The sequence below is a fragment of the Austrofundulus limnaeus genome, unplaced genomic scaffold (assembly GCF_001266775.1).
Source record: "Austrofundulus limnaeus strain Quisiro unplaced genomic scaffold, Austrofundulus_limnaeus-1.0 Scaffold40, whole genome shotgun sequence".
In the NCBI taxonomy this organism is placed as follows: Eukaryota; Metazoa; Chordata; class Actinopteri; order Cyprinodontiformes; family Rivulidae; genus Austrofundulus; species Austrofundulus limnaeus.
The window spans coordinates 221,131-232,354 of NW_013952442.1; the positions used below are offsets into that span (position 1 = coordinate 221,131).

The 11,224-nt window shown below is 39.1% G+C and overlaps 2 protein-coding genes across 2 annotated transcripts in view; one reads left to right on the forward strand and one right to left on the reverse strand.

Annotated features, from left to right (window-relative positions):
- Positions 1-549, forward strand: part of slc15a4 (solute carrier family 15 member 4) — a 44,182-nt gene extending 43,633 nt beyond the window's left edge. Inside the window, exon 10 of the mRNA XM_014007154.1 lies at positions 457-549. The gene's annotated coding sequence lies outside the window, so the exon portion shown is untranslated. The remainder of the gene's footprint in view (positions 1-456) is intronic.
- A 4,226-nt stretch (positions 550-4,775) lies between these two features.
- Positions 4,776-11,224, reverse strand: part of si:dkeyp-14d3.1 (transmembrane protein 132C) — a 208,376-nt gene continuing 201,927 nt past the window's right edge. Inside the window, exons 8-9 of the mRNA XM_014007158.1 lie at positions 6,975-7,166; positions 4,776-6,543 (exon numbers count right to left, since the gene is read on the reverse strand). Of these exons, the coding sequence (XP_013862612.1) occupies positions 5,380-6,543; positions 6,975-7,166 (1,356 nt within the window). The 3' untranslated portion in view covers positions 4,776-5,379. The remainder of the gene's footprint in view (positions 6,544-6,974; positions 7,167-11,224) is intronic.

Consider the following 11,224-nt stretch of genomic DNA (forward strand, 5'->3'; position numbering starts at 1 on the left):
TTTCATGATTTAAAAATATATTTTTTTAATAAATGGTTAACCTAACCTCTTATCTCTCTCCAGTATTTAAGGTTACAAAATAATCTTTAATGAAATTCGAGATGTACAATTGATAAGTAGTTACTTATATTACCTCATTTTTATTATGAAAATGTAATGTTAAAATTGTGTACATTTCAAACAAACTCTACAAATATGGATTAATTGTGGTGCTGAAGTATTGCTAACTTTTCTGAATCTAAATGGATGAGAAGTTTTGAAAGTTAGATTTGAAAGTTAAAATTCTCCTCTGTAGTTTTCCTTCAGGCAAAATGCAGATTTTGTTTTCTTTTTTTATTGATCATTTAGTCTAAACATGCCCAACAGGGCCAAATGAAGACATAAAACYGTGTGTACGCAGCTCTTTCTGAAAGCCTTTACAGCTATTTTCAGAAGTTTTTTTTTCTTATTTTTTAGGACTGTGACTCTCCCTGTTGTCCACAGCTGATAAGGCAACACTTGACGACACAACTCTGTCCTGATCCACACCAGGATGCAGGCAGCATCTGCAGCTTCTTTGTCCTTACTTTGTGGGATTTACCTTTTAAGATGGAAGAATAATTCAGATGACCTGTGTTGCTCTTGTAACTGATTCTTCATGTAAAAGTAGCTGAATATGTCTCCAGCCTAATCTGTGAGAATCATTCTCCTTCATCTGACAATGTCCTTGCTGATGCCAGACCAGTGTGAGCCCTGAGGTTCAAAGATCGKACCACCTGTTCCTGAAAGCCCTCCTCTAGCTGTTCCAAGTTGTCTCATATGTCCACAGGTATCCAGTCTATGAAGATGTAAAACATTCACCTGCAGCTCCTCCTGCCTGGGTCAACGAGCAAACAGGTAAGTGAGAACAATGTCCTGACGATTAGACCTCCAGATCCTTGCTGACTCTTAAAGTTATTTCATCTTCATTCCGGATTATTCACCTCCTGAGACCCTGCGTCCTCATATGAGGACACTGCATTTTTCTCTCTGAACACCACGATGCTTCATTTCTTTTTTAATTTTGACCCACTGGCCTCATGCTCCAGCTTGGTTTTCAGCAGGACTTATGTTATTTTTGTTTAAAGCTTTTTATTCTGATTTTCTTCAACTAGTGAATCAATTTAATTTACATGTATCTTGCTTTTAAATCCATATTTTTCATATTTAAATCATTCAGTTGGGGTTTATATAAAATGCAACTTCAATGCTTTGAATTCCTCCTTATTGAAACTCCTCAAGCCCCCCTTTCAGCCCTTCTCTAAGGTGTGTCTCAGCTGGTTTTGATATGATGAACTTCACACCCCGCCCTCCAGCTTTCAGACTGGTCCACACCAGTTTGATAGAGGAGTTTACGACTATATAGCAGCGCAGCAACATCTTATTTTTACAAATGAGTTAAAAGATGTCAGCAAGGGATGACTTGTCCATCAAACCATGGATTCTGACCCAGACTGAGAGGAAAATGAAGATGACAAAATTAATTGATAAGTCTATACATTGTTTGGCAGTTCCACTACTTTGACGTAATAGTTCAGAAAACATCATAGTAAATAGAGAAATCTGAACGTATTGAAAAACATGGTCCAAACAGAATATAAAGATATCTATGCAGCTCTGGGAGAGACTAAATGAAACTTTTATGCACTCTTAGAGACTGCAAGTGCACAACAAAATGCATTTAATGGACAAAAAAGTAGATTTTGCATGATATAATCCCCTAAAGGGTTTTACTTTTCGTTGACAGTCATATAAAATACAAACTTTTATTTTAGTCCTGACAGTATTTCCTTTTTTAATTATAAAACTACTTAATTAATAATTCATTCTTTGGTCTATCAATAGTTTGTAAATATCCCTTTTTTGGCATAAAACCACATAAATTTTGGAACTGTGTCTTTAATAGTTGGATATGTGTTTTAGAGGGTCAAACTGTGCCATGATTTTATATTCCAATGCATAAAACCTGAGCTGAAACTAGAGCTAAATGTAATGTAACACAGCGCCTTGTTATGAAATATTAATACTTTTATTTATATGTTGAATGCGTTGGCTGCACTTGTAAACATTTGTTTGGATCCCTCCTGCGAAGCAGTGCTCAGATTGGAGATTCTGTTTCAGGTCACACACTTTGCACAAGGAGTGCTTCCATTGAACAATGTTGTGTTTAGGTCCCTGTGGAACCATCTGGAAAAATTGCTCGGCCCAGAGTGTCGAGCTGACCTTGTCATCTTCTGCTCATTTGCTCCCTTTCCAGCATTGTGTTTTTATTTTTATTTTATTTATTTATTTATTTCRTTTTAGTTGTTGTAAAACTACTGCAAGCTGACTTTTAAAATGAATTCAAGGAGGCAACATAAATCACGCAGCGAATAATTATTTGGAAATTGCAAATGCAGGCCCGGCACATTAGGACCACAGGGAGCACCACCAACCATTAGTAAGGAGTTTGTTGGTCTCACATCATCAATTTAATTAAAAATCCATTTAAGCTGAAGGCCTGGGGAGAGCTTTTTTCCCCTTCTCTTCCTTTCAAGGAAGTCAAGACTTCAAGGCCAACAAAACGGAGTCTTGAGTTACCGTACCAGAAGAAGGGAAGTAAATAGAGTCGTCCTTCCTGTGCCACATCCCAGCAGGTACGATCACAAACTAAGACTAGGACTCAGGGGGATGAGACTGTTGACTCTTTAATAGTCTGTGCTGCTCAGTTCCTACCTGAAGAGGCTGAAGCCACTGGTGATAGTCATGAAAAGAATTGCAGAGGTGTAATAATTACAAAGGACCCCCTCATCAATCATGCCCCTGGTGGCTGACTGTTAAATCCATCCCATACTTGTATGATTTTTTTAAATCCTTTTTTTCTTTTCAAAATGAGAGCAGTAGCCAGTCCCAGCACACTGCACGGACYGCCACTCGATTCCCCATGGCTGCAGGAAAAATACACAGTAAACAGGTCACAAGAAAAAACTTGGGCCAGAAGAGAAAAGTGTCTGCACCACAGTTTGTACTGAAGGTTGGTTTACAACACAATGTTTAGACAGCTTTATTTTGCATTTTGTCTTGAATTTAAATTACCTGATTGATGCAGTTTCACTTTTACTCACTAACGCAGTCTCATTTTATATTAAGGAACCAGTTCAGTTCTTACCTGTTTTTAAATCAACTCAAGATGGCCACACCATTGAGGTAAATTTGGGTATATTCTGTGCACTACCATGGRATCTGTTGGTAAAACTTTGTCAGTAACTTTTACAGTCAAGTCTGCCTATATGCTAGCAAAATAACTCATGAACCAATGGACAAATTTAAAGGTATTTTTCAGAAAGCAATTGTTTGATGTATTAGTATGCAGGTAAGTCAAAAGTGTCAGGACACCATTTTATTTTGGAAAAAATTGAGTGGGTGGGTGGGGTTCACAACATGTCCGCCATCTTGAACGTTTTTGTGCAAGTTTTTTTTTCCAAGATAAGCCCCCTCAGCCAATATTTTGCTGTAGTATTAAGATGTAATTTTCTGTTTTGTTTTGGAAATAAAATAGTGTTTTGTGATTTCAAATTCACTCTGTACATTTACATTTGATTAACTTTAAAGGTCACCCCAATTCAAAATAGTCGCCACAGCTAATCAGCCAGCATCAAAAATAGCTACAACTCAATCAGTTTTACAGCTGTTGAGATAAAATCAATGTGGTGTTGTGGGCTATTAGCTGAGATTGATCCCCAACATGTATTTCAGGAGCTAACCGATCATGTGAGATCTCAAAATATAAATTTCACATTATGTCATTTCCAAAATTTGACCTAAACAGTTACGACTCCCTCCCTCCTCATCAGAAGATTTTTGTCTTAAACTCTGCCAAGCTTTGAAGTATTATTAATTTGTTTGGTCAACTGGTCTAATTGCTTTTATTTTGTGTTCATAGCTTTTTTAGGGAATTTGATTTGTCAGTAGCAGTCGTGCAAATTAAGATAAAAAAATCAATGAACAAACTTGCTGAATATAAAATGCTAAGCCACAACTACTTCCTGCTAATGTCAAAAGGGGGTAATCTTAGCTAATCTGAATGACTGAAACCCACAATCAGACCCAAGGTTCACTTAAAATATCCTCACCGCTCTTCTTTCAGGTAATAATGTTTTTCTGATTAACTATCTGATCCACTGTGCAGTAATACGCTCTGTGATTTTTTTTTCCGCTTAATGAGAAATAAAACCCACTTTAACCAACCCCACTGAGAAGATAATAACATTCACTGAACAAAACAAAAAAATAAAAACAATTTCTCAGATGAATGCCTTTGTTTAGGAGATTTCAAGAAATGATTATCATTATAAGTGCATTTTTTTGAAAGATAAAAGATCTGTTTTCAGAAAGAAAAACACTTTTTCATGTCGGTCAAAATGATTTCTTTAGAGTTTTCTGAGAGACAGAGGGTGAAATAAATTCTGGGTTGTCTACCGTTTGGTCTGTTTCGACTTGCTATGAGACTGAAAGCACCAAGACATAAACTGACGTATTCAAAAAACTGACGAAAACTTGAAACTTGTCATGGGGTGTTGTGTGAAATTTCACATTATCCCACTGTCAAAGCTTTTCACTTTAAAAGCTCTGCCACACTTTGGCTGCCATGATTCAGCCCTAATGGACAAAATGAAAGCCTCAACGGAAGAGTAAAAACAGGATTGGTTCATTTTTCGCAACTAAAAATGTAAATGTACGGTCTTGTGGTGCTAGAATGAACACAATCGGATACACACTCTTGACACAGCTGTGTATTCATTAATTGTTATGAAAATACAATATACAGAGCAACGATACAATGATTTGGAGACGGACCAGTTTTTACAGAACAGATTTTCTGCCTTGCTAAGGTGGAGAAGAGAAAAACTAAACTGAAAACTTGTGCCTTTTTTTCTTTCCAACAACATGCGGAGATTCGTCTTGGCCTGCTTCAACTGTTTTTTTTTTTCAGAACTTTTCCACAGACTAAACAATGTGACTTACGAAACTGCTCTCCAATGTCATACAAAACTCCTAAAACCCATTTCATGTGCACATTCTGAACAACTACCATTTGTTTTCAATCCATCTGCCGTCTGTATGTCTTCCTTGGCTCAACGCTCAGTTCTAAAGCAATGGTATAAAGGTTATCATCTGATAAACAAATGGGAAAAGATCCACCTGATCTCATAATTTCATTTTGATTCATCAAGTTGAATCATGATAGTTTTAAATGTCCTGACCCTTTGTCAGGGTTATTCTGCGGTGAATTTCCTCCTCTTTCACCTGATGTCGGTCTGTTCAGACCYGCGTTCCTCTGGAAGGCAAAAGGGTGAGTTCAAATCAAGTGCATATGGTTTATTATGCCACCTCTTTTAAAGCACTGTCATTTAACCTTTCCATGTAATTGCGCAACTCCTTGGAGTCTCCCAGTTGCACATCCTGACACACCCACTTAATGTCCTGGCCATGGCTTCCTGTGCGTGTGTTAACAGCRGGGTAGCCACTGTCTGACGTAATGGTGGTGAATGTGGTGAACTTGACTCTTTTCCTCTTGGTGGTGGGGGACTCTCCTTTGCTTTCCTTGGCCGTGTCCGCCGGCCGGTGCACCTGGCTCTGCACGTTCTTCTGCACGGACCCCCCATTCAGCAGGTGGCTGCCTTCTTCGACGCCGCTGCTCGAGTTCATCATGGAGGTCTGTTCCTCCTCCTGCTGAGGGGAGAGGCTAATTTGGCTTTCCAGCAGCTCCGCCTCATTCCCCAGCCACACCCAGTCGTGGGCATGGTTCATGTTCTCTTGCCCCTCAACAGACAGCTCCTTATGGCGGTATTTGAGGGTGTAGGAAATGCAGTTAATTAGAAAAACCAGGATGGCGAGACAGAAAACCCCCAACAAGGCATACATGCCGATCTCTAGATCCGTGAGCCCTCGAGTGTTCTGAACGAGGTCATCGTCCATGTTGTGGCCATGTGGCAGATCTACTTGAGCAGGGAAGTCTGCAAAGTCTATTGGCATGTTCTGGCCCCCGTCATCTGAAAGTTTCCCGCCATTAGGTCGGCGTATTATAGCACTTCTAGTTGTGGTCGCCCTCCTCGACACCCCATCCTCTATGTCGGCAATAGAGCTGCCATAGTAGTGGGTGTCAAGACCGGTTCTGTCCTGTGAGGAGGAGAACCTGCCTCTGTTCTCCATTTCGTCTCCATCCGGGCTATATTCACTGCTCCCCCCTCTGGAGCTGTCAGTAGGACCAAACTTTACCCTGACGTTGCAGTTCCCCGCTGCGAGGACGCTGCGGCGCTTGGACTTTTGGCAAGCCTCGGAAGCAGTCATTTGCACCACGACGAGCAGACCTTGCCCCTCTGCCTCCGTCACGACGACAGGCCACTTCCACGACGGGTCCTGCTGCACCGTCACCACTTCCTCATTCAGGGAGGTGGCTGTCAAGACAAAGGAGTCTGGATTGTAGAGGTCTAGTGGAGCCACGGAGCCGTCACTGAACTGGAGCCAGGCGCTGATCAAGGCCTCCTGTGGAAACACACAAACTGTATGAGRAGGGGCAGAGAGAAAATACTGATATATACAACTTAAAAAATACATTAAAAACAAAAACACTGCACTCATCCTGTTTTCGTAGAAACAGGCTGCAACTGAGCATGTTAGCTCTGAAAAGATACTGGTCAAAAGATTCTTGTTTGCAGTGACTTTTATAGTTGTCCTTTGCCCAAGGCAAGAGGTGATANGACGAGACACTTGATGATCGAAGGGAAGTATCGGTCCGGTGTTCTCCCAGATTTGCAAATCTGTTTCTGTGGGTTTTTACATGTAATCTGTAATAAATTATGTTTAATTCTTTAAGGTGTCTCCTCCTAATTTCTCCAAAATCCCAATGATCCGGGTAAGAGCAACTCAGCTCTTAACAGTAGTGAAACAGAAAAAAAGCATCACAGAGTCCTCACCTGTTTGGGGTTCTGCAGAACTTCCTGTGTGGTGGTGGTCGCCAGGATGGCCCGGTTGCTTCCCAGACTTAACTGCAGATTCATGGAGAGACCCGTCACCAATTGGACCCCCAGTTCTGTGATGGTCACCTTGTCATCCGCCACTATGATGGTCTTCTCTGCCAGGATGGAGTCCGACAACGGAGACAAGACCTGGAAAGTGCAGAAAACAAGAAATAACGGAGAATAAATAATTTAAATAATTTTAAATTAAATTTTTTTTTGAAAGAATTAACTTATGCTATCATTATTTGAGCAATTACAGATGCTCTACACAACAATAATTCAGATTACTTTACAACCTGTTGATGGCTCTAAATGTTTTGTTGTCTTAGAAATCAGCAGCAACATTAAACATTACAGAGTAATAATACACTTTAAAAAATAACTCAATCATCCCAAAAACCCAGATATAATTCACCACTGGTCATGCTTTTTGATAATCAAATGGTTCCTGTGACGTAAAAAGTAGGTTACTGTAGTATATGCAAAGTAATGAACAAGTCCTACTTATTAAAAATATATATTCTTAGACTTATAAGTTATGTTACAGCACCAATTCTGACAAAGTTGGGATGCTGTGTGAAATATACAAACTGAATGCAATGATTTACAAATCTGGAAAAAAATAATAAATTTTCTTTACAATTAAACAGCTATTTTAAATAAAACAATGATGCCACTTTTACGAAATAATAAAGTACTTTCAAATTGCAACATATCTCAAAAAAGTTGGGCCTGGGACAACAGAAAGCTGTAAAAATAAGTGGTACAAAAGACAAGGCTGAAAGTCAGAACTGGATGCCTGTGATTTTTAGCACCTTAGGTGGTACCACATTAAAAACAGGTCTCAGTCTGTTGTGGACATCACTGCATGGGCTCAGGMACACTTCCACAAACTGCTGTTTGTAAACACAGTTCACTGTGCTATCTTCAAATGCTGGTTAAAGCTCTATCATGCAAAAGAGGAAGCTTATGTGAACMCCATCCAGAAAAGCCACTGTCTTCTCTGGGCCGAAGCTCGTTTAAAATRAACTGAGGCAAAAACTGTTCTGTGGTCAGATGAATCAAAATYGGAAATTCTTTTTGGAAACCACAAATATAGGAATAAAGCACGCTCGTTCTGCTTTCAGCACGCATTTCAAAAGCCTTAATCTCAAAATAGAAGCAGGGAGTCCAACTAAGGCCAGTGCTGTGTGGGAGGTGATGAATATGTGTATGAGTGTCTCCTCATGCATCAGTCAACACAAAGCTTGGCGCAGGTAATCACTGCTGTCAGACCTTTGCGCTCGTCATTATGTTTCTGTTTGTTTTTGTGCTGTGAGTTTGCGGAGGTGAGGCGCATGTCTGGAGTCCTCCACCACAGGAAACGGATCCTATTTTTGCAGATGTCATTAGCAGGCTGATATKCATCCAGCCAATGTGAAGAGCCTGACAACGCAAAGGGTCGGTGCGCTGAAGACCCTCTCAGAGCTGAAAGCCTGAATCACATACCACCAGGCAGCACCTGTCGGCTCTGAACAAAAGAAGGCGCTCGTCAAATATAGCGGCAAACTAACAGCCCCTTGAAGTAAACAATCAGTACATTAGTCTAACATTTTTATTTTGTCAGCCACAAATATAACAAAAGCTTTGGGGGATCGTTGTGTTGGCTGATTGAGCGAATATTTGCAGTTATTCATCAAGAAGTGTTTCTGGTCCCTCGTGTTCACAAAACATGGATTGACAGGAAGAATAAGCAGCTAGACTTTCTTTAAACCGTGTTTATTCCAGATAAGACCTCAGTTCTGGGAAAACGTCTATATGTGAAACACACAAACGTTGCACTGGAATGCTTCCTGGCACCTGTATTATTACCAATCAAGCAGAAAGACCCCAGGATGGAGGAAAAATAAAAAAAATAAAATTACCAGCTTCTGAAATGACTTCCTGAAGCTGCCTCTAAAGACCCCTAATGGTAAAATAGCAAACTTAAATTAACCTAATCATAATCAGACACAATTGGACCTGATTTTGATCTATATTAATAAGTTTCACATTAACTGATAAGTAAATAAACTCCATTCATCCTTTTAACCTATCAAACCTTTAGATAGAGACAAATAAAGGAAANGACAGATTTATGATGAAACTATCAGAATGTTAGATGTACATCTACAGCTGATTAACTTTCGGTGTCCAACCCATTCAATGCGGCCACAGTTAATCAACCTTAGACAACAAGAAAATGACTCAGTTTTACAAACACTGTGCTAAATTTGGTAATAAGGGTCATCCTCAACACATTTTCTGAGCACTATCATGTCTTACCTTATTGTGACACGTGATTATGCATTTCCARGGTTTGACCAAAATGGCTAAACTCCTTTCCCTATCAGAATAAGATGTTTTTAGTTAATTATATGCATCACTTAGACTAGACTAGACTAGACTAGAATATTTCCCGGAAAAACTATGGAAGGGCATTGCACGTGCCATCCAATTTAAATAAAGATTTGGCTTTACTGTCCTGATGCATCTCAGTAATCCAGGTAGAAAAAAAATCAAAAAGAAAAAATAAGTAGGTCCTCTGGATGGGTTCTTCTTTACAAAATGAAACGTTTCACTAAAGAAGAACCCATCCAGAGGAACTACTGTACTTGTTTTTTCTTTTTGATTTGGCTTTACTGTTTGTTGGAGATTACTTTAATCTACTACCATCCCAAATTTGAGTCAAATATAAAGTTATGAGTTATGGTAAATTTTGCATTTTAGCTATGGCAGCCATCTTGGATTTTTATTTAGCATTCATAATTTGTCAAAGCTTGTTCTTGGTTACTACTTGACCAGTGCTGTAAGTCGTAAAATGGCTGAATTAGAGCCTTAAGGGGCTATATCATGTAAAATCAACTTTTTGAGTTTAATTTCATGTTATCAGAGCCTTACTTTGACTCATTCATGCATGTTTGAGAAATCTTATGCTGACCTGAGGCAACCAGGCAGGAAAACAAGAACAACCGGTTGGGACTAGAACCGCCTTTTGGGACCAGCTCCTCCTCTGTGCTGTATCTCCAAACTGAGTTTCCTCATCACAGAGCACACCTCCCCACCCCCCACCCCCGTCTGTGACTCCTGCAKGCTCTCAACAGCRACAAAGCAAACAAGCGATGAAATTGAAACTGTCTGCTGAGCTCCCAACACTACTTCTCAGTGCAGTCCTTTTTAGATTCAAAATACATTTGAGGAAATGTGTTTTAAGATGTCAAGTAARCTACRCCGAGCTTCCGTATCACAGTGCAACCCCCCACCCCACATGCGTGCATGCACACAGCTGATAAGGCACCTCTCTATGTCTGTTTCTCATGAAACTTGTGGCTGAAGGAAGAAGTTGTTCACTAAGAAAYCTTTCTAATCCAGACAGCTCACATGACTCAGAGGGTTGCAATTAAAGTCAGTTTGGAGCTGAGCTCTTATGAGTTTTTTTGACAGTAGTTTTTTGAAAAGTAATAGCACACCTCCCACCGCCAAGCTTGTCGTTTTGATATAGCAGTTGTAGGGGTGCACATTRCCATTTGGGCTGCATGAATGACTATAAAAAGACCTATATAAATAAAGTACAGAGWTCCTTTTTTTGAGGTGGATAATAATAGTCATTCAAATTAATTTGATATGACAAGCCCTAAATACAATAGAATAGAATATATATTTTTCAAAACAGTCACAAAACAAAAAAATGTTTATATAAACATATAAAAACATACATTTTGGCCAACTTACAAAATAATGTGTATAAAATTTGTGGGTTGAAGTAAAACTTATATGTAGTCCTGCCCCTTTCTCACTTTTTAGTTGATCAATATAATTCTGATTTTTTATTTTTTGTTAAACCCTATTATTTTATATAATTAGCTATCTCAATTACAGCAGAATTTAACAATAATTCTTCAATACWTCAAGGAGCGCTAGGACTTTAATTTTTATTAATTAACTAAAGTGTCTTATAACACTCAGAATAAGTATTTATATGATTTCAATTTCTGCTGCAGCACACAGTGTAGATGTAAAGCCTAATTTGAGGTTTCAGCTTGAGAAACATTGTAACTTGGATTTAAAAAAAACTTGCAGAGTTTTATGGTTTTGTTAACTTTGTGGCTCTGAAGAAATTTAAAGTTAGTAGAGGTTAGTACTGATGTTAAAAGCACAACACTATATTCTTAGGTTTTCCTTTTTGT